The following is a 23,246-nucleotide window of genomic DNA, read 5'->3' as shown; positions in this document are numbered from 1 at the left end:
TGGTGCCTCCCTTGAGAGTGGCAATGGTATCTATTATCTCCTGTGGCGTGGTGGGGAGTTTGAGTGGGTCAGCAGTTTTGGGAGGGAGGCAGGGAATGGGCATAGAGTGCAGGAAGCGGTCAATGTCTGGACCATCTCCCGAGTATCCGGACGTATACAGGTGCTTGTAATATTGGCGGAACTGTTCCGCTATCGAGGCATTGCTTACAAATTTCTCCCCCTCGGATGAGTGGATGGAGTCTACTCTCCTGTTGTTTCTAAGTTCCCTCAACTTCCAGGGTAATATCCTATCTGCTTTTTCCCCTTTCTCCATATGCTTCTGTTTTAGGAAGGAAAGCTTCCTTTCGGTCTGGCCCAAAAGAAGGGCTGCAAGCTTAATCCTAAACTGTTGAAGCTTTGCTCACTTGCCCGGGAACATTTGTGTTTTTAATTTCCCTCCAGGTTGAATAGCACTTATTTTCTCCCTCAACTTTTTCTCCTCCCTGACCCTCTCCCTCTTCCTCCACGACCCCATGTCCATGAGGGTGCACCGGATCGTGGCTTTGAACGCATCCCAGACCCCCATTACTCTCACTTCTCCATTATCGTTAATGGCAAAATATTCTTTTATGGTGGCCAAGAGGGACTGGGACAGCTCTTTATCTTGCAGCAGGAGGCCGTTACATGACCAGCATGATCTGTTGGGGGTGTGGTGGGAGACCCAAGCAGGTCATGGTCGGACCAAGGGATAGATTCGACCTTCAAATCGGAGAGGTGCTCTCGAAGCGAGGTATCAATTAAAATATAATCTATCCTGGAGAAGTCTGCATGGGGTTTGGAGAAGAACATGAAGTAAGGGTCATGTCCATGCTTCGGCATGTGCGAGTCGAAAAAACCCAATTCCTCGTTGACCCTTTGGAATGTGGCAGCCATCCTCTTCTGGACACGTGAATCAGTATGCAGAGTCGCTGACCTTCTGTCCCTCTCCGGATCGAGAACCATGTTAAAATCCCCTCCCGGTAAGAGGCCACCAGGGGGCGCAGGCAAGATGGCTGCCTGATCTATCTGCTCCCCACATGGCCTCGGGATAACTGCGGAGAAGTACAAGATAAAGGAATGTTACCCTCCTCAAACAAGAAGAAACGGCCGTCGGAACTCCCAAGGACCCCAGAGACACCCTCCCGAGCCTTGGAGGAGCTTCTAAACCAGATAGATTTGATTAGGAGCGCTCACGCTCCCCCTCCCCCTTTCCAGACTGGCATCGCATACAGGCCGGAGACGCGGAGCTACTCTCCACCGCAGCAAGCCAGCCGATCCTGCGCTCTACAGCTCTGCCGGCAATTCCAGCTGAGGAGGCGGAAATCCCTCATGGTCCCGGATCGCGATCTCCCTGGCCTACACAGCCCGCCTACCTTCCACACCTGGTGCAGCGCGGAGGAGAGGGGCAAACTAAGAGGCAAGGCAGCCGGTGGCGCACCCGGGCTCTGAAAGCCGGGGGCCCCGTTGGCAACGCTTCGCCCCCTGACCCCCCACCAGTAATTCTTCTGATTGGCTCGGGCCATCGCGGGAGCGCGCCCGAGCCCCCCCGCCTATCCCCCTCCCAGCCTGGGGCCCAACAGCACTGAGAGCCCTAAAGGAGTCCCCTGAGCCACCATAAAGGCAGGGCTGCCTGGGGCCGCCTCTTCACAGGCCCTGGCCGAAGCGGGAGCACGCCTGGGCCCCCCCTGACCTACTGGAGGCCATTACTTAGGGAAACAGGATTTGCCGGACCCAGCCCTCCTCAGTGACGGGGAACACGCTATACTCCCACGAGGGAATTCCTCACTGCACGGTCCTGCCTCCCCTCTTGGGATACAGCCTCTATCCACAGCACGGCCTGCCAGACTCAAGTGAACGCTCTAGGGGCTGCTACCCCGGCGACCCCACAACTGATCCCCCAGACCCTTGGGGGCTCAACTGTGAGTACTAATAACCAGCAGGACCAAACACTGCCCTCCCCCCGGGCTACTGCCCCCCCTTCCACCATACTTGGGGACCACTGACAGGGGAGTGCCAAAACAGGAAGAGACCTCCGACATCGAACTTAGAGACACAAACACACAACTCCCCGAAGCTCTAAATAGACCAACATTTAAGGCACCAGAGTACCCCTCGGGCACAGAGACGAACCCAAAGATAGAAGGAGCAAGGTACACCGGCGATCCTAAAGCTGGGCCCCGAGATACGTGGGAGCCCTCCACAAGTGAAACAAACCACTAGGACTTGCCTATTACGCAACACCACACACAAGCTCTCACTCCCGGGAGACACCACTGAGGACACCAAGAAATCACAGAGACCAAGGGACATAAACACCTCATGAGTTGGAAAGAAACCCTAGAAAAATATCAATTCACACCCAGAGACCTAGCGATGGAAACCGGCGCCTCATCTACTCCGGCCCCAGATATGACCAGCATGCAGAATATCATCCAGACCATCCTAGACGAAATTAGGGAGATGAGAACGGACATGGGTGCCAAGTTAGCCGACCTCACAGCCAAAGTCTCCACACTGGAGGACCGAATAGAGGGGGTGGAGAACAATCAGGCGTCCACTGACGTCCTGGAAACACAGATGGAGGCAAGGTTCAGGGAGATGCAGATATGGGAGGGGGAGCTTCGTCTCAGGGTGGACGACATGGAAAATCGTGAACGGAGAAGCAACCTGCAAATCTTTGGCCTGGCGGAGGTGGAGGGGGAGACCCAGGCTGGTCTGGAGGGCAAGGTGCAGGAGATCATCAGGATTGTCCTGGGAACTGATTCTGGGGAAACCGTCATGATCGATAGGGTCCATCGAGCTGGTGGAGGAGGTAGGGGCCCGTGATCAGTGCTGGCAAGATTCCATTATTATAGAGACAAAGCAAGGATACTGGAGAGAGCGAGAACTCTAAGAGACATACAATACAGCAATTCCAGGGTGGCAATCTACCAAAACCTGTCCGCCCTCACGCTGCAAATGAGGAAAAAATGTGGGGCAATCACCAGATGGCTACAGGAGAAGGGAGTCCGATACCCCTGGGGACACCCATTTTATTTAGCATTCGAATGGCAAGGCGAGAACCACCAGCTCGTGATGGAAGAAGACATTCAAAGAGCCATCGATGAGCTGGTTGGGGACTCCCCAGGAACTTCGGGGGAACAGAATGGGACTGACAGGGACCCAAGCCGGGCCCCACGAGGCCCTGATCTAAGCCAGGGGAAGCATAAAGTGAAGGCCACGTGGAAATTCCAGAAAACTAGACATCCCCCGATGGGTCGTGGTGGACCCACATGACCGCAAAGGGATGGAGGGAAAAGAAAAGAAATATGATGTTATTTTCTGTAATGCAATTGCTTACACGACCCTTGGGGGCTCCCCCCCATGTTGGGGGTAAACGCATGTTGCCTTTGGGTGTTGCCACACTTGGCGAGGTTTATGTTTAATCGACACCAGAAAGTTGGAGGCCCAAGGGACCTTGGTCTCTCTGGAGGGTATTTGTGCTTAACCTCCGATATTGGGGGGTCCCGCTCCGGCTCATATTGAAAGTTAATGTATGCTGAGTCTCACGATGTATGGGACACAATACAAGTTGTGGGTAAAGGGAGGGGAGAGTTGAATGGGGTCCCACACGGGGACCTAAATCCCAACCAAGTTCGGGAAAAGTACTTGAACGAAAAGGTGGAGGGTACGTTCCGTACCACTTAATCTCCCGGGACCTGGGCAGCGGCCCTGGTGGTTTGTTGACTAACCCCGATGTTTGTCGGGCGATGGAGACGAACGCCTTACAAAACGGGTAAGGAAGACAGGGAACACGGGGGGAGGGACAAAGGAAACGGGGACACCATACCATGGAACTGGGACTTAAGCATATGGATGATACGGGGGGAACTCACTGAAACTTTACAGGGCAAGAGCAGCGACGACCATGGTTGAAAGATGGATTGGTACGCTCAACGTTACGGGCCTAAACTCACAAAACAAGCGATCTCTCACAAGCAACATGTTTCGCAAACAAAAACTGCTAGTCCTCTTCCTACAAGAAACACACTATAGGAGGGGGGCGGAGTCAACGATAAAAGGAAAAGAGATAGGCAGAAACTTCTGGGCCTCGCACAAATCCTCGAAGAAGGAGGGAGTAGGTATTCTCCTTGGTAAATCACTGCACCTTACTGACATTGAGACGAAAAGAGGCTTTGGGGATAGATTTCTGGGGATCAAAGGCCTGTCTCAGGGCACACGTGTCACGTTGGCTACTTAGTACGCACCCAACGTTGGCCAAATCAAGTTTATTCATAAAGTCCTTAAAGTCATGGACGAATGGGCGGAGGGAGCTATGATCTTGGGTGGAGATTTTAATCTCATCACAGACTTCCAACTAGACTGGTGGTCGGCCAGAGGGGCGGGGCCGAAAGCCCCCAATAAGGATAACCTAGCCATGAGGGACCTCTTACAAGAATATTACTGGATGGATGTATGGCGAAAATGCTGGCAAACTCCTGGGGGTTACACGTTGTTCCCCCCCCCTCATCAAACATATACCAGAATTGACTCATTACTGGTATCGGAGGAAGGAGGAGGGGAAGTTGGAAACCCTACGGTTGAATCAGTGACCTGGTCGGACCATGAACTTCTCGTTATGGAATGGCGATTGCAAGACACCCCGAAATCATACAGGTGGTGCTGTAATGACACCCTCATGAGGGACCAGGTATTTAGGGAATTCCTACGGAAAGAAATAGAAGCTTTCTTTGTAACGAATGACACAGGGGGAATCCCAATGGCTACAGTTTGGGAGGCGGCAAAGGTCACCTTCAGGGGTCTCCTTATTGCAGAGGGCTCGACTAAAAAATGGGAGAGAGAGCTGATAGCCCGTAGGTCCTCGCGAAGTTTGGATTCTATGAGGGCACAGCTCAAAAAAGGCAATGTAGACCGTGAAAACCTCCTGAGTGAAATGAAAGATAAGAGACAAGCCCTACACACAATTTTAATTGGTGAGGTGGTCAAAAAAATGAGCGATATTACGAAAAGGGAGACAAGGTTGGAACCCTATTGGCACACAGGCTGAGGGGAAATAGGGCGGGTAGACGGATAGAGAAGGTCAGGGATGCGGCGGGTAACATCCAGACAAAACCGGGCACATAGCCGAATCCTTTGCAGGCTTCTATAAGGCACTCTATACTAAACAAGATGGCAAATCATTAGACGATATTCGAGGATATCTCAAGGACCACCCCCTACCCAAGCTCACAGACTTAGAGAGGGAAGCACTGGAAAGGGAAATAACAGAGGAAGAGGTGGAGGGGGGCCATTAAGAGGCTGAAAGTAGGCAAGACCCCGGGTGGGGGTGGATACACAGCCGACTTTTAAAAACAATACCAATCGGTGCTGATACAACTGCCGACCAAATTCTTTAATCAAATTAAAACCTTGCACACCATCCCACCGACATTCTTACAGGCCATGATCACAGTAATCCCTAAGCCCGGCAAAGACCCGGTGAATGTAGCTCGTATAGGCCCATCTCGCTTCTGAACACAGACACGAAGATCTTCACCAGGATCCTGGCAACACGCTTAGAAAAATTTCTTCCCCGACTGATCCACCTTAATCAAGTTGGCTTTGTAATGAACAGACAGGGGGCCGACAGTATTCGCAAAACCCTACATATACGGAGTTCAAAAGGAGCTAGAACGGAGGGTGCTCTTCTCCTTTCCCTAGACGCAGAGAAGGCGTTCGACAGGGTAAACTGGGCCTTCATGGAGGGTGTTCTATCGTCTTTGGGGATGGGACCTAAATGGCGGGGGTGGATGACAGCTCTCTACTCTAACCCCTCAGCAAAAGTGGTAGTGAACGGGGGCGAATCTGAAGCCCTTCCACTGGAAAGGGGCACAAGACAGGGGTGCCCATTATCCCCCCTCATATACGCATTAGTAATGGAGCCCTGGGCCATAGCGATCAGGGGAAATTACAAAATCCAGGGCATCAAAATGGGGGAAACCGACTAGAAAATAACCCTGTTTGCCGACGACGTCCTATTATATCTCTCTAATCCATCCCAATCAGTCCCTGATGTGCTGAATAGCTTAGAACGATACGGGGTCCTTGCAGGCTACAAGGTAAATCTAGACAAATCAGTTGCATTTCCAGCAGGCCAACTCAATGACGTAGAGAGGCAATATATTGAGGACCTCCCGTTTTGTAAACAAACCAGAGATTTTGTCACCTGGGGATCCAGATACCATCAGATCTAGCAGATCTTTTTAAGGCAAATTACACTCCTCTCTGGCCGGCGATCAAACGAGACCTGGAGCGTTGGACGAAATCTGCCCTCTCATGGATGGCGCGCCTTAACTCCATTAAGATGGTGATCCTCCCTAAATTCCTATATCTGTTTCAAATGCTGCCGACCCAGATACCAAAGCCGTTCCTCCTAGAGATTAGGCGGACCCTTCTCTGCTACCTTTGGGCGGGAAAATCCCATAAAATTGCCTACAACACTTTGATAAGGCCCAAAGACGAGGGTGGAGTTAATTTCCTAGACTTAGACACATACTATAAGGCATCACAGCTGCGAATCCTGGTAGACCACTTGGTGATGGGCCCGAAGAAACAGTGGGTAGGTTTGGACAATTTGCTTTTCTCCCCGGTCACATTAGATGAGTGGCTATGGGTCCCTAAGGCACGTATCCCGAGAAGAGTTTTGAAACATCCAGTTGGGGGTGCTATGGTCCATATGGAAAGAGGGGTGTGGGGTTATCTTAGGTGGCTCACAACATGGCCCTCGCCCCTGAGCTGCATCTGGGCTCCCCCACTCTAGGATGGGATCAACGAGCCATTAGCCTTCCAACAATGGTATGAGGCAGGTCTTTGTAGAGCCAGGCAACTCTGGGTGGAGAGGGTGTTTATATCCTTGGGAGATCTGAAGGACGCCCTGGGCCTCCCCAACCTCTCTGCCTTTGAGAGCAGATGGGGAGACACTCTTAGGAGAGATCTAACAGACTTCGAGAAATTCCTCATCACACACAAAGGTACTAAAGGGGTGATATCACGGCTCTACGGCTTTTTGCTGTTCTCCACCCCACGGGATCCCCCATCCTCCCAAGTACAATGGGAAAAGGACCTAGACACTCCCATAACCGAAAAAAGATGGACCAAGATTTGTAGACAGGCCAATCGCTCCACAGCCGCGCCCCAATACCGCCATCAGGCCCTGAAGCTGATCCATAGATGGCACTACCCGCCACAGAGGATAGCCAGAATGAGAAAGGGCTATGATCCTCACTGCTGGAAGTGTCACACTGGAAAAGGGGACTATGTACATATGTGGTGGAAGTGTCATGTTGTACAAACCTATTGGAGAGAAGTCTTGTCATGGATAAAAGAGGTAGATGGAATTGAAAGAACTCTATCCCCTTGGCTAATGTTGTTTGGCATTGAGGTGGAGGGGGGTCCAAAGGTGAAACACGACCACATGCTGCATGTTATGCTTGTTGCGGCTAGATGCGGTTGGGCCCAAAAATGGAAATCACCCCGACCCCTGGGGGAAGGAGAGTGGGTTTCTAAAATACGGGCAATATACGATATGGAATTCTTGACCCACCTGATCGATGAATCTAAGTCTAACATTGAGGGCCTATGGCTTCCCTTCTTTGATAAATATGGGAGAACAGCTTAAGACACAAGAAATACTTTAGACGGACTCCTAGATCTCAACATTGCCGTCTGGACACCCCCCCGCCCTGAGCATGGAGGGATCTGTTAGAACGGGAGATGCTGTCCCTACATGTTGGACCTTACGGTTTGAGCACCCTTTTTTACTTTTTACTCACCCTTATGCTCGCGACGCATCTTGGTAAAATAATGTGTTGGACCATGCTGTTATCATCATCCAATGAACCATGGTGTGGGAGGTGGGGGGAGAGTGAGCGGTAGGGGTTGGGGGGAGTTGTGATTATTTTTCCATTTACTTTGCTGGTTGTATCATTGTTTTATTTCTGTAATAACCATAAAAACTTTAATAAAAAACGAATTTTCAACAACAACAAAAATCCCCTCCCACCAGAAGGATACCCTCTGTAAAGGCCATAACTTTCTCGTTCATTTCCTCCCAGAAATAATCCTGGGCCTCGTTCGGGCCATATATACAAACTGCTGTGAGCAACCTACCTCTCACTTCCCCCTTAACCATAATGTATCGCCCTTCCGGGTGGGAACATTGAGCTTTTGGTGTAAAGTGAGCTTTGGGAGATACCAAGAGCGCAACCCCACGTTTCTTTGCTGCATATGGTGAGAACAATGTATGCTGTATAGACCGAGCCCTCAGCTTCGGCTGCTTCCCCTTAACCCAGTATGTCTCCTGTATAAAAAGGAAGTGCAGTTGGAGCCTGTTCAATTCTTTCACCACCATCGACCTTTAGGTAGGCGAGTTTAGCCCACATACATTTAATGACGCCACCATCGGTGGGTGAGTCAAATCAACCATCAGGGGGAAGCAAACATCCTAAAGCACCACATAAGGAGCACAGTAAATCCCTCACACTGTCTTGCTTCCATGAATAATAATTACATTTGAAAAAGCCTGTAACCTTGCAACACCCTGTGTGACTTGGCAATAGTAGAACACAACATGAGTAAACTAATCAAAGCAGAAATCCCCGACCCCCCCTTCCCAGAGTGGCAGGATTCGAAAGAACGCAATCACTGTCGCTAGGCCAGGCCACCTTTGGCCTACTAAGCTCCACAATAACAACATCGGGAACCTCCCGCGCCCCTCATCAGTTAACACAGACAGAATCCTCAGTCCCCCTCTCCCATCTCAGCCGCGTGCCACAGTGGAAGAAACAAAAAAACTGTGAAAGAGAAAAAATATAATTTCTTCAACAGAGAGAGCTTGAAGGAGTTAGGTCGTAAGGACCCCACAAAGGTCAACAAGCCAACCAGGTACAGGAAGAAGTCATTCAACCCTATGGGGTAGATCAGGCCGCAGCTGTAAGCTCATCCATCATTAGCAGATCTTGGAGATGCTGGTGCAACCCTTCTGAACTTTCTGTGGCCCCGAACCTTACGTCTCTCCGTGGGGATATTAGTCTTTCAGGGACCAGTCAATTCTCTCCCCCGACCAGCCTCAGCAGGTTCCATACCGGGGTCACTCAGAAGCTCCTGAGACACTCTGTGTATGTCGTCCTCCGTGACCAAGGCATATTTATGGCCCTCCAGTTCAAAAGAGAGCGAAAAGGGGTATCTACACCTGTACTGCACCCCCTTAGATTGGAGCATTTTTGTCAGTGGGGCACAAAGTCAGCGCCTCGCTAAGATAAAGGCTAACAAATCTTGATAGATCTAAATTTGTGCATTTTCCCAGCAAATCGTGCCCTTCCTCCGAGCCAGCTCCAAGATTTTACTCTTCTCAGACAAGTAATGGAACTTCACCACGATAGATCTGGGACCCCTGTTGGAATCAACTGCCCTGTGTGCTCTGCAAAAGATGGTTCATTAGTGTTGTCATCGTCGAAGAGTGACCCAACAGCGTTGACAGCTCTGATAATGTCCAACTGCGTCTCGCCTTCTTGCTCAGGAAAGCCCATGAATCGTAGATTACAGCGGCGCTCTCGATTTTCCAGGTCATCAAGCTTTAGAGTGCACTTCTCTTCCCTTCGCTCAAGTTCCGCTAGACGCATATCAAACTGGGTTTCAAGTATATCGATTGATGATATGTTTGCTTCCAGACCTTTAAGCCAATCGTCAATGGCATCAACCTTTTTGTCCTAAGTATCTAGCCTTCCAGCGATGTCCGCTCTAAAGCCGCCAATTTCCTCCAGAAGGGCTGCCATGCCCTTGGCGACCGAGTTGGCGTCCATTGGCTCCGACTACGATGGGGTCGCCATACTGGTGGGTGGAGGTGGGCAGGCTGGCGTACGGCGGAACTTCTGAAGAGATTCAGTCCAGCTCATGGAAGGTCCAGCAGCTCAGAACGCTAACCAGGTCTCTTATTGAGTGCCGGCGGGAGATAACGGCGTGGAGGGCCTGATCAGGCCAATGGAGGAGTAGCAAGACAGCCCAAGAAGGATCCACACCATCAGGAAAAGCAAGATCGGAGGAGCGGCAAATACGTCACCTCTGGGCGGGTGGGGGGGGTCCCTCCGCAGGCGTGTGGCGCACTAGGCACTATTGTTCCTACAGGACCCTCAGACCGGGGAGGGACGAAGAACACAGCCTCTCCGACCTTAAAAGTTCTCACGGGGCAGTGGTTGAGTGAAGGAGGATCGCCAGGTGGAGAGAGAGCAGGCGGGGAGGAAGAGGTGGCGAGGGGAACAGCCCCACAGGCAGGAGCTCAGGAGAAGTTATGCAGGCCAACTGGATGAGGGGTAAAGCACGCTCCACAGGGCCGCAGGGCTGCAGTCCAGGAGTGGAGTAGGTGCCGGGGATCCCAGGGCATACGGCACAGCACTCCTGCATTGATAGCGGTATTGGTACACTGAGGTTTGCCCACGCTGTGTACCTCTCCACGTCTCTAAAGTAGTGACTCCACCATGGGGGCCAGACCCCACAGAACCGGCAGAGGACAGGCGCCTCGACCCCGGGCCCCTCCCCACCCCAGAGGCAGCAGGTGTTGAGGAGGCCAGGAGAGCCCCCCCGGACGATACAGGGTGAGGGGGGCCAGAGCACTGACCTGTTGCTCGATGGGGGCCGGCAGCTCCTCAATGTGACAATGTTGTTCTCCTGAAGGCAGAGTCCCCTGGCCCTGCAGACGAGGCCTCTGGCATCAATCTGGGCCGGGGGTTTGAGGCGGCCCTGGGCCCAGTCAGGATCCTCAGAGGCTAAACAGCAGGGCAACCCCAGGGGCGGTAGGAAACCCTGACGGCAGTAGGGGGGGCACGGCTGCGGCATCTCCTCTGGTTCGCAGTTCGGCGGCTCAAGGACAGGAAGGGACTCTGCAGCCAAGCGGGTGACAGGCTCCTCCGTCCGGATGCACAGAGAGAGCGGCTGCGGTCCGTCTCCCGCTGCACAACACGTACTTGCAGTGCCACCCTGATCAGGCTTCATTTACCCCGGTCGGCCGGGGGAAACAGGCGAACATGACCGTTTTGGTGGAGATGGGAGGAGGGCGGCGACCGTGGGGCACACGGCCTACAACGAGGGGGATCAACCGCGTAGGCAAAGAGAAGGCCTCCGACCCCTCCCCCACCTCGGAAGCAGCACAGTAGTCATGGAGCCACAGGCGGGAGACAGGATACGCTCACCTCCTCTGAGATAAACAGGGCTGGATCGCTGGTCATACACCAACCCTGAAGACAGAGATTTTTCCTCGGACGATGCGCAGGGGTTTCACACAGCCCCAGGAGGGTTAGGGGGGGGTTCAAGGTCACTCTCCTGGGAGGTTAGGGGGTACTCAAGTCCCTTTTTACCTGCCCTAGGGAGGAGACCGACGGAGATGCGTCAGAACATCTTGGCGCCCCCTGGTGGCTCGGTTTGACACTTTTCCCAACTTCAGGTTCACTCCTGGTTTACTCTCCTGCCAGGATATCACACTGTTTCTTAAGTTTTACTTCTACTGAGGATTTCAGCCCCAGACTCACCATTTGCCTGGTTCACTAACCTGCCAAGACTTTTCCATTCTCCAAACTATTTTTTTTGTTATCCACAAAACAATCTTTTTTCATATGCTGGGTCACTGGCCCTTTCTCATTACAGTTTGTTTCTGTTTTCACTTCTTCCTTCAGATATGGGGTTCTCAACCCTTTTCCACCACTGTTCACACTCGCACCAATTCCTGTTTTGAACCGTTGGGTCACTGACCCTTTTCTAATAGTGCTTGCATCCGCATCAACTTCTTCAATGGTGTTAATTAACACGACACAGCATTCACCTGTTCGCTTTCTGTGGGCTTACCGGGCGGCTTTGGTGTTCCTCGGGTCTTCCCTTCTCTGTCTTCAGCGGGTTGCTGACTCAAGAGTGTTTCATGTGAGCTGGTAAACTTTTGCTTTGCCCTCCTCTGCTGCGCACGGCTCTCGCTGCTTCGGGCACTCAAGCATTAAGCTTCCTTTGGTTCGCCTCTCCTGAACACTGTTTGTGTCAGCCACAGCACTGCTTCTGACAGTCTGCTAGTCTTCCGCGTTCTAACCGGTGTCAGAACAAGTCATAGACAGAGCCAGCCTCTACCTCGCTCTTCCTTCTGGTGTTCTCTCAGCTGTGTCAACTTTAAACCTCCAAGCACAATGGAACTCCTTCCAAAGACTAGAACGTGGTGTTGGCCTACTGCTTCTGGTCTTCTTCATTACTCCATCCGTCTTCCTCGTCTCAATCTCCATCACTCCCTTCCTGGGCAAGCTCCTGGAAAAACTGGCCATCTCCCAGCTCAATCTCCACACTGAATCTGTTGGTTGTCTTCATGACCATCAGTCTGGCTTCAGAGCTGCCAGAAGCATGGAAACTGCTCTCCTGAACATCCACAAAGACCTGCTCAACAACCTTGACTCTAACACCCTGTGCGTTCTCATGTTGCTTGAGCTCTCCTCTGCCTTTGACACTGTGAACCATGCCATCCTGCTCAACCGTCTGCTATCACTGGTCAGGCTCTGGCGTGGCTGACTTCTTTCCTCTCCAAGCGACCCTCCCAGGTCCAACTTGGGTCCTTCCTCTCCGACATCTTTTTCTCTAGCTATGGTGTCCCCAGGTCTAACCTCTCTCCCTGGCTGTTCAACAAATACCTGGCACTCCTTGCCCAACGCATCGCCGCTTACTGTCCCAACTTTGAGTGCTATGCGGATGATACCCAGCTCATCTTCAGGCTACCCTCGGCCTCCTCCTCTCCTTCCCTCATCTGACTGTCTGTCTGCCATACAGGAGGTGTGTGCCTCTGCCTTACTGCCAGTAAGACTGAGATTCTACTCATCGGCACACCCACTCCCTCCTTCCCTGCAGCTCTCTGGCCGGCCTCTCTTGGCCCTCTTCCTACTCCCAACTGCAAGGCAAAAGACCTCGGGGTCATCTTCGACTCCGCACTCTCCTTCTCCCCTCACATCTCTGACGTCTCTAAAAAGTCACACTACCAGCTGCACCTCCTTAAGAGATATTCTTCCTTTCCTCTCCTTCCCCTAGAAGCTCACTGTCTCCAGAGCCCTGGTCCTCTCTATGCTGGATTATTCTAACAGCCTCTATCTAAATCTGCCTGCCTCTACTCTCCGCCCTCTGCAACTTATCCAGAACAGGACTGCGAGACTTGTCCTTGGCCTCAAGCCCAGGTATCGCATCTCTCCAGGACTGAAATCTCTGCACTGGCTCCCAGTGGCTGCGAGGATGAAGTTCAAAACCCTCTGCACTGTACACAAGGCCTTCTGGGGTCTGGGGCCGCAATACCTTCAACTCTCTCTTCCTAAATATCTTCCTTCTCAAGCTCTTCGCTCATCCGCCTTCAACTCACTCAGGGTCAGTCGCTTCTCCAAGCAACGAGTTGGTGGCAGATCACTCTTTTCGGCAGGGGCCTCTCTCTGGAACACCCTTCCTGCCTCCCTGAAACTCGAGGAGAACCATCTCCGGTTCAGGAAGCACCTCAAAACCTTCCTCTTTGCTTCTGCTTTCTCTCCTCCTCTACCCCTCTCCCCTGCTGAATTCCTGACTGAAACTGCACTGGTTACCTGGCCACCCTTTCTGATCCCTGGCCCAGGCCCCGTCAATTACCCACCTGCACTGCCTCCCCGGCAACCCCTGCACCTGGGGACCGTTTGTCTGTATCCCTACAGTACCCCTACCAGCACTTATGTCTGCACTTCCTTGCACTTGCCACCAGCTGGCCGTTTATCATATTTATTCCACTTTCCCCATGTACTGCACTTTCCCCTCTCCCTTCCCCCGCACACTTTTCCTTCCTCCTCCCCCCTTCCCATGCACTTGCGATCTGAATGACACCTGGCCTAGTAGGATCGTTGTCTGGGCTCCCTTCTCAGTGCGATCTGCCCAGCAATACCACACACCAAACGCTGTGTCAACCCATGCTCTAGGCAACAGTTGGAAGCTAGTCTGATAAAAATCCATCAGGGTCCCTAGTGTTTATCACATACCACAGTAAGAAGAATGTTCCTTAAAAGGCTTAAGAAGGCCGCACATAGGCTTAATTCAGCCTAAAAGAACAGATGCAGACAAAAAATGACATTTAATCGCAGAAAGCAGATTTACTCTGCTCTGGTAAATGTATTACAATAGATAAGGAGAAGAAGCCGCAGCAGCAATTATCAAAGCCAATCAGCAATCCTTTAATGCCACGTGGATAAGGTCTGCCTGCCAGCTCTGCCGTCCCGCATGGAATCTGCTCACCAGGCAGTAAAGGAAATGTAGATCTACTGCTCTTTGGAACTTGGCTTAATAAATTGACATTCAAGTTTATTTAAACCCCATTTGTCCCCTGCTCAGCTGGGGGAAGTCAGTGTCTTAATCTTCTGGTCTTTAAAAACAGCTTGGAGGTTTCTTTTCCATTGATTTAAAAAATGAACATGGCAAATGTCAATCATGGTGTGTAATCTGGAATCACCTCTCCAAAACCAATCTTCTATCCCAAAACCGAGCCGGCTCACAGCAAAGCTCAGACTGCCCACAAACAAAAACATAAGCAGCTGGGATGTATTTTTCCTCACATCATTTTTGCAATCACTGGAAAGCCAACAATGAAAATATCAATCGTGATGATGTCAGAGTCTAATCTAGGGTTTTCTCCTCTGAGAAATCCCACAGTTATCATAGCCAATCTGATGAACATGTTTTTCTATGCAGTGAACATTCCAAAATAGTGAAAATATCAAATTGAAGCTTAAGATGAATCTGTTAAATGGGGAAGTCCAGCAAACATTAAAATGTGTTCTGTTCAAGGGCATGAGCTGGATGCTTTATGAAATATAAACAATGCATCAAGTCATCAAAATGCAGCTGAGTTCTTTAAAGCCACAAATTATTTGTGTTAAATTAAAAACTATTTAGTTTGCTTTATGAATGCGACAACAAACAAAAATAACACATTTACAAGATGATAATGATATATGTGTCTGTGTTCTACTTTACCACTGGTAATTAAAATAGAACACTATTCCAAAGGAATGAATAATCTAAAAAGATGTTCACGTACTTAGTGCTTGTAGGTGAAAACCCACATATTTGTACAGTTTAGGCTTTGATTCTGTAAACAGTTTTAACAAAATGAAGATACAGCTTCCACCAAATGCATATTCTATTGGCACAGCTCACGAAACAATGTGTAACCGAAGAGCAAGGACACATTCAAATCTGTGTTGTGTTCAGCAGAGCCTGTATTAAAAAAGCATTTTGAACCAACCAACTGGAACTTTTCAATAGCAGCAGACATGTATGTGTGTTAAAGTATGTTCAACCAATAGTGTTCATTCCCTAAGCTCATGCTAATAGTGTTGGGAAGGAACCAGGATCCTCCCGCACCCCCCCCAAGCACTGTAGAATTAGGCAAGACCTTGTTTAGGCGCTATAATGGTCTAGGGGGCCGGGGCACTGGGAAGGCTCTCTCATGCAACTATAATCATATACACAGACATGGGCAGGCACTGGAAAAGGCAGATATTGTTTAAATATAAAGCACAATGAACTATTAACTGGATAGATTTGTAATGTTAGATCCTAGGCATTCTACAATCTTAGTGCGGTAGATGCAAACTCCCCATCTTTCCCGGAAAGAATGTGGCCTTTTCTAAAAAACGGACCACAGGCGCTTCCACTGTGTTTGTCACTAAGGCTAGCACTGGTAGCACACGAAGTGACTCACCAGCTGTCTACTGTCCGTCAAGGGCCCATGCAGGCTAAACATGGGTTTTATATGTTCTGTGTGACAAAATGCAGAATGGGACAGATTATGAAAATAAGGTTTGAATGAAACTACTCGTCCAAGATAACATTAGCTGGAAAAGTGAAATATGGACAGAATGGATGAAAATTAGTTATAAAAATGTTTAGTTTTTTTCTTGGGCTAGGCCTCAAGGTTTGTAAAAGTCTGCAGGGCTGCAGTGCATTTCTGAATAAGGTAGCAAAGTTTAGAGCAGCATGTTCTGACAAAACCGCTGATAATGAAGTAAAGGCGGCTTTGGAGCATCCCTTACATGGAAGAAGGATGGTTTGGGATGAAGCTATGGTCCATATCCAGTGACGCCACTACAGCAAGGCAGGACTAAATAAACCCCTGCCTGGCACCACTTTGGCAGGAAGGAACGAAAGAGGGACCTGAGAAGACAGTTCAGGCAGCAGAGTCCTTTGGGACCACCTGTGTCATATGTAACCATTTAATCAAGCCTACGTACAATTTCATGTAACAGCGCCCTGATGCCTCTGGGCTGCAAGTGGGCTATACAAATGCAAATAAATAAATCTTCATTTTGTAAAATTAAACTAGTTATCCTTACAAGATGGACTTTTTGCCTTATTCCCCGAGAGGGTGTATTTTTTCTGGTGTGAGCATAATTAGGGACACCCTTACAAGAGCCTGCTTTGAATTACCTTGCAAGATTACATAGAATATGCAACACCTACTCTCCCTCTGTATCTCAATCTGTCTGTTGCTTCTATCAGTCACTTCCTTTACTCACATTTTTATTCTTTGATCCCTCTGGATCCTGCTTTGTTCCCATCTAAATGACCCTTCATCGTATTCGCTCCTTCTTTCTCTCTCTCTCTTTTGCATTCTGCCTCTCGCCTTCTCTCTCTCTTGGCTCCAATCACTCACAAGCAAATACGGTTCTCATTGTTTATACAATTTTAATAGACAAGCATTCTGTGCTTTATTGCCATTTCGTTTTGGGAATGCTCGGTTTGATGACATTTAGGATCACAATTTGAAGTCTTGTGTATGAATTGATGACTTTTAGGGTATCTCCATTTTGTTCTATTAACTAGGCAATGTCAACTGTCCAATTGAATACCAAGAGGTGTCGACATTTTGGTATGGCGAGTACATGGTGATTTATAAATTCCATCAGTCTGTGCTATTAGGATCTCAAGTCTTACCCTGCATGGATCACTTGTGAGAATTTCAATTGTTTAATGTATACAAAAAAATAAAAACTACTGGGGTTCCCCGTACATGAGATCCCAGAGTTATCAATGCAATACACCCCAGTTAGATACAGAAATTGATCAACATAGCAACACCATTTTTTATTTTCATTTTATTGTGCATTTGTAAGGCGCTTATACATCATGGAATTGTGTTTCAAAGCAGCCAACTATCGGATTCACTCAGCATTTCACTAAAATAAACATGCAATACTGTCAATGTTAAAGCATGTACCGGGGCTAGTCTAGCCACCACCCCATCTCTCACAAATCATAGGAAAGGTATGTTTGCAACTTTGACAACTGTAGGTAAAATGGCCAAACCGGCCAACATCACTGACCTGAAAGGTCCATAGAAACAGGAGGCAAACTTGGCACTGTAGCTCATTACCGAAACCTGCACACATGGGGAAGAGAGCATGCTTTAAAAACAAACAAAAAAATACAAAAAAGATATGTTCTCTCAGTCTAGCTTTGTATTAATGGGAGGCTCCAATTTCATCTTGATTTCTATGCTGAAAATCAATGACCCCGCGCCTTGCCACATTACCACATCTGACAATATACCCTTTTGAAATGCATCTACTTCAGGAAATGTACAGTTTATTATTATAACCCAATAATTCTGTCCATTCTTTTTTTCATATTATAATCTGAATTAACACAATTCTCAATTAAGTGTTTCAAATATCAAATTTGTTGACAGAAATCTCCTGGTATCTTACCTTGTTTCCCAAGTCATTTGAAATTAGAGCATTTTTTATAGAACCAATGCGCCCGTCCATCATGTCAGATGGGGCCACGATATGGCATCCTGGAATTGGCAAAAAGCGAAACATAAATCTATTGTGACACTTCCAGAGCCAATGAGAATCAATGGTGTCAAACATCTGCAACAAAATGGCAAAGGGGAGCAAGGCAACACTAGAAAAAACATACAGCACAGTCTGGCATCACCTGTTTGCCATTCTCCCCTCCAATTACCAAAGATTAAACCCCTCCAATTATCAAAGATTAAAATAAGCATTTTCAAACTACTCTTTTTTTTTGTAGGTATTGCATGTTTTAGGGAGATTGTAGTAAGTACCCCAGCTTGGCCCGATGACATGAGCAGGCGATTGTTGTAAATGAAGATGAGAGTTAAGGACAACAGGAGGTGGCTTCTTAGAAAGTAGGTGGTTTCATTGTAGGATCCAAGGTACAGCAGGACAGAGGCAGAGAGGTAAACATAAGGCGGAAGATGCCAGGAATTCTCACCCTAGAGATGTTGGATCCAAATGTTGTAATGGTCACCTCTGGAATGGAGACTTAGAACAGAGAAACCAAGAATCCACAGCCACAAACCACACCCTACAAACACCTCATGCATGTAGGTTTTCATCTGCTCAGGGAGACTAGAAGTACAGGATATAACAGACATGCTTCCTGTTGTAACTGTGATGTGTGGGATGCTGATGAGAGTGGCATCTGCTGAGCAAAGAGGTCTGTGGGGTATATGGAGATAATTTGGAACGCAAGTCGGGCCACATTTATCGAATGCTTTGAAGATGGTTGTGACTGCCTCGGAAGGGCAGATGCACTGGAGTACCATGAGGAGGCAGAAGCCGGAGTGAACAACCACGCTCGCTATGGCTTGGAGTTTTGACCTCATTGGCAACTATAATGATGTTCCCGTCAATATTGAACGTCTTGTATCGTGTGTCAAATGTGTTTAGACGTGTTTGGGAGCCAATGATCAGAAGCTCCATTTTATCGGCATTTAGACAAAGGCTGTGGGCAGCCATCCACGCCTGTATTTCTAAGTAGATTTCATTTAGCAATTTAGAATCTTTGTCGTAGCAGCCAGTGAGCGTAATGAGGACCTGGGTGTCATCTGAATAATTTGTGTAGGTGACACCCATGTTATCAAGACGATCAAAGAGGAGCTTTGTGAAAATGTTGTAAAGCGTAGGTAAGACGCAAGAACCCTGTGTAACTCTGCAATAGATAGGGACTGGATCTGCGGATGCTGAAGGTTCAAAGACCCTTGTTGTTCGGTTTCAAAGAAAGGATTGGATCCAGCTAGCGACGTTCGTAGAGAACGCAGCATCTACAGTCAAATGTTTGGTAAGGATCTGATGGTCAACGAGATCGAACGCTGCTGAAATGTCCAATAAGAGAAGGGTGGCCAGATTGCCTTTATCTTTTGCTTCATCCATTTGGATTTTTAGGTCCAGGAGAGCCGTTTCAGTACCGTGCCTAGGTCTGAAGCCAGATTAGCGCAGACCTAGAAGGTTATCCTCCAGGTGTTTTTGAATTTGTAGATAGGCCGCTCTATCTAGAATGTGTAGGAGGAATGGGACTGTTGTAATAGGTCTGTAATTGGTCAGGATGTTAGGGTCTGAATTGGGTTTTTTGAGGATGGGCATAACCCATGCCTTTTTAAGTTTGTTTTAAGATTGGCTGTTTTATATGTAGTAGCGGCAGACGAGAACATTTCCTTGTTAGGGGTTGAGGGTGATTTTCTCCAAGTGGCTTCACCGGTTCTTTTGGCATTACAGAGGGTTTTTGGATTGGCAGTGAACCATTTATTTAGGCGAGTTGCAGGTTTAGCCTTTCTTAGTTTGACGGGGGAAATATTGTTTAAGGCTTGTTCTAGAGTACCGTTGTACAGGTCAACCAGTTTGGTAGGGTCCAGTTCGAGGTTTTTTGGTAGGTCCGCGATAGGGTGGAGTAAGGGTCGTAGGTAATCTAATGTTATGTTCCGGTTATTTCTGGATAGGGTTTGTGGGGCAATGGCGATGCTGGTATTAGGGTGAGCGCTCTCCTGTACAGTGAAGGTAATACAGTGGTGGTCTGACCAGGCACAAGGCTCATGATTAAGGATTGTGGTAGTACAGTTAAGGTCTGCCGCCAATCCAAAGATCTGCCCTTGTTGTGAGTGGGCCCACTGATGCAGTGTTTAAAGCTTAGCTGAGAGATAGAATTTTCAATGAAGCTAGCGTTAGTGTTGTTAGGGTCATGAAGGCCTAAATTGAGGTCTTCCAAAAAATTATTTGAGACCCAGGATTCGTGTTTTGGGTCAGGAGGAAGACAATATCTGCCTCAAAGGAGGAGATAGAGCCAGGGGGCTGGCATATTAAGTTAAGTAAAATGGTGCAGGTAGCTGAGAGGGGAAGTTTAACTGAAAAATAGTTCAGCGTAGGGGAAGCAAGAATTGGGGACGGCTCTGAGGTCAAGATGTGTTGGCTATGAACGCCACTCCCCCGCCTTTGCCAATGTCTCTATCCACTCGGATGATAGTGTAATCATCGGGGAAAGCTAAGGATAGGGCGGGACCTGCTGCATGGTGTAGCCACGTTTCGGTAATGGCAAGGAAGTCTCATTGGTTAATGGAGAGGAGGTTGGCAATGTCAAGTGCATGAGCTAACAGATCGTGCATTGATGAGAGCTCCTTTGATTGCTGGAGTATCTAGATCTGGTGCTCCATGTCAGTGAGTTGTCTATAAAATTGGGCTGAGATTTTTGCTGGATTCCGAGGACACTATAGGTTGGGCAGAAGGCTGGGTAGTAGTCGGATTATTCAGGGCCGGCGGACCATGGGACCTGGTTATGGACTTAATGCTCAGGAAGCGAGAAACCAGTCTCTCATTCCTTGAACTTAATGAGCATGGGACCAGTGGCGTGGGTGGGGAGGCGAAGTGCCGGATCCATTAGCAAGGCTGAAGGGACAAGGGTTATTATTCTCTGGGACAGAGTTGAAATCCGTGTAATGTATGTATGGGTGAGCGGAAGGTAGGAAGTTAATTGGGGCAATTGTATGAAACAAAGGTAAGATGGTAGAAATAGTGAGCGTAACTCTTCATAGGGTGGTCATGTGGACAGGAGTAAGATGACCTTGGTTGGGGTGCAGGGTCCTTTGGATCAGCACTATGGAATGTACACAGTGAGAAACTTAGTATAACACTGTGAGCTAGGTGTGGCATAAAATGATATGAAGTTCAGTGATAGGTGCACTATATGTTAGATACAGTCCACTAAAAATGCAGTTCAGTGCTGAGATGAGGTACAATTAGGCAATTTCAATACCGAGATCACAATGGGATAATGCGGTACACTTGGATAGGTTGTACAATGCTAATTTCACAGTGGGCAGCATGTGGTGCACATAGATAGGCAATATGATGCTGAATATACCATCTTAAGTTGCAGACATTAAACTCAGATTGTTAAGGGAAAACGACACAGCTATACAACAATAATAACAGTAGAGGGCGGGATATACGGACATGGAGACATGCGCGTATTGGGTACACGTGTAACAGGCGTCCATTGGGGTGGACTTTGGCTGAATGAAGCCATTGTGAAAGTCAGTGAGTTGTCGATGGCGGCAGATAAATGGTAGAAGGATAGGAGAGGCCACGTGACTTACAGGCACAGCTCGATCATGAGCAGGCTCTGCTTTGGTAGTGGTATATAGATGCGTGGATGAGAAGGACATTTGGGAATGAGGAGTGCCAGTGGAGGCAATTAGCTGGTCTACAATGTTACGTGGCTCCAGAAACGCTCTCTGAGGCGAACAGGGGCAAACAGGGCCTCAAGTGGGGGCCTTCGGTGTAACACTTCTATGCCGTTGAAGTGGACATTTTGAAGAGGAGCTTTGTGCTGGAAATGATCAAATAGAACTTTCATATTCTATTGCAGTGCAGCAGATTTCGGGTTATGCACTACTACTGTATAAATCTGCAGTAATTAAAGACGAGCTCCAGTGAGCATAAATGAAGAAATTACGATTCTTGGAAATGCACTATAGGTTGCCGTCTAGCAATTGCCTGTGGGGGCTTACCTTAGTAAACTGGAACGCACGGGTGCACAGGGTCCTTCCAGGTGCTCAGTGCCATAGAGGCTCCTTCCTAGGAGAGCTTCTGTGGATATGTGCTGTGTGGATATGTGCTGTGGCTATGTGGATGCTGCGATTATTTGTTGGGTAATAATCCAACTTCTTTCTTGCATTTGGCTGGCTGAAGGCAAGATTGAAGCACCATTGCCAAGGAGGGTTGTAACGGTTCAATTGAAAGCCAGTTAAAACGTCCAGGGACAGGAGTTGAGAGGTTAAGAGACTGCATTACAGTAATTTCTCTGGAATTTCTCTGGAATCCAAGGAGAATTCTGGTGTAAGTGGCATTCCTTTAGTAAGGAGGGGCCTTGAGGAATTCCATGTGTGATGTGGGAGGCGAAGAGCAAGGGGCATAGTAGCCTTTTTGTGAGGGGATTGTCAGGAAAGACATTTGCATGTTTTGGGGTAGACTCATGGAGATCAGGTAGGAGCAGACCATGTTCCAGAAGGATTTGATGGTCGCCGGTGTTCCTGCAGCTGAGAAGTCAATGAGTGCCAGAGCACGGCCACATTCAGCATCTGCTACCATCCTAAGATTGTCCAGTAAGGAAACTAAGATGGATTCTCTGGCTGACTGAAGTGGGAGCCTGCCAGTAAAGCATGGACGTTGCTTCTGAAGACTGTTTTCAGGTTGTCACAAACACCAGGCTCAAGGATCTTAGCAGTGAAAGAGGAATTTACAATGGGTCAAAAAGTGGAGATGTCAGTGTGTTCCAGGCCAGGTATCATTATAAGGGTGGTAACAATCACCATTTTTTGGTTTGACTTGTCAATGCCAGAAGGGAGTGAGTGGTGCACAATAGTCTGGAGATGGCAGAGACAGCAGGTTAGATGGTTTTGATTTTCACAAAGTAGGAATTGAGAGAACCCTGGAGTTCTTGCAGTTAAAAAAGATTTAAATTGATCACAAGGCCAAAGAAGGTCTCTCCTTTGGAACCGAACATATCCATGGAGCTGCAGCATAGCACTGATGAAGTAAGCACCTTGCATTGATCAAATTTTTTTTACCACTAGGTTTTTTCATTTGAGTAAAATCAGATTTAATTTATTTTCGGTCCCAGGGAAAGAATTATTCCCTTCAAGCGGTTTATCTGAAAATGTCCACCAGGCAGCAACTCTAACCTTGCTACACATGCATTCTTGTATTCAATGAAAAATAAAAGCAAGGTCCACTCTGCCATCTAGTGGTTATTTTCGGACATTTTCATACCTCAATGTGATGTAAACTGAAATAGCACATATATGTTACATTCCCCTGAATAGGTATTGTGGGATGTATTTACCCATGCATCCGAGCCCTACCTCAAAACTG

The 23,246-nt window shown here is 48.4% G+C and overlaps 1 protein-coding gene across 1 annotated transcript in view; it reads right to left on the bottom strand.

The window, feature by feature from the left end:
- The window catches only part of ALAD (aminolevulinate dehydratase), a 190,025-nt gene that overhangs the window by 34,397 nt on the left and 132,382 nt on the right, over positions 1-23,246 (bottom strand). The window contains exons 7-8 of the mRNA XM_069609792.1: positions 17,784-17,872; positions 17,400-17,455 (exon numbers count right to left, since the gene is read on the bottom strand). Coding sequence (XP_069465893.1) covers positions 17,400-17,455; positions 17,784-17,872 — 145 coding nt within the window. The remainder of the gene's footprint in view (positions 1-17,399; positions 17,456-17,783; positions 17,873-23,246) is intronic.

Source organism: Ambystoma mexicanum, chromosome 8, assembly GCF_040938575.1.
Source record: "Ambystoma mexicanum isolate Mex_15411 chromosome 8, UKY_AmexF1_1, whole genome shotgun sequence".
NCBI lineage: Eukaryota > Metazoa > Chordata > Amphibia > Caudata > Ambystomatidae > Ambystoma > Ambystoma mexicanum.
This window is presented reverse-complemented; position numbering and strand designations above follow the sequence as displayed.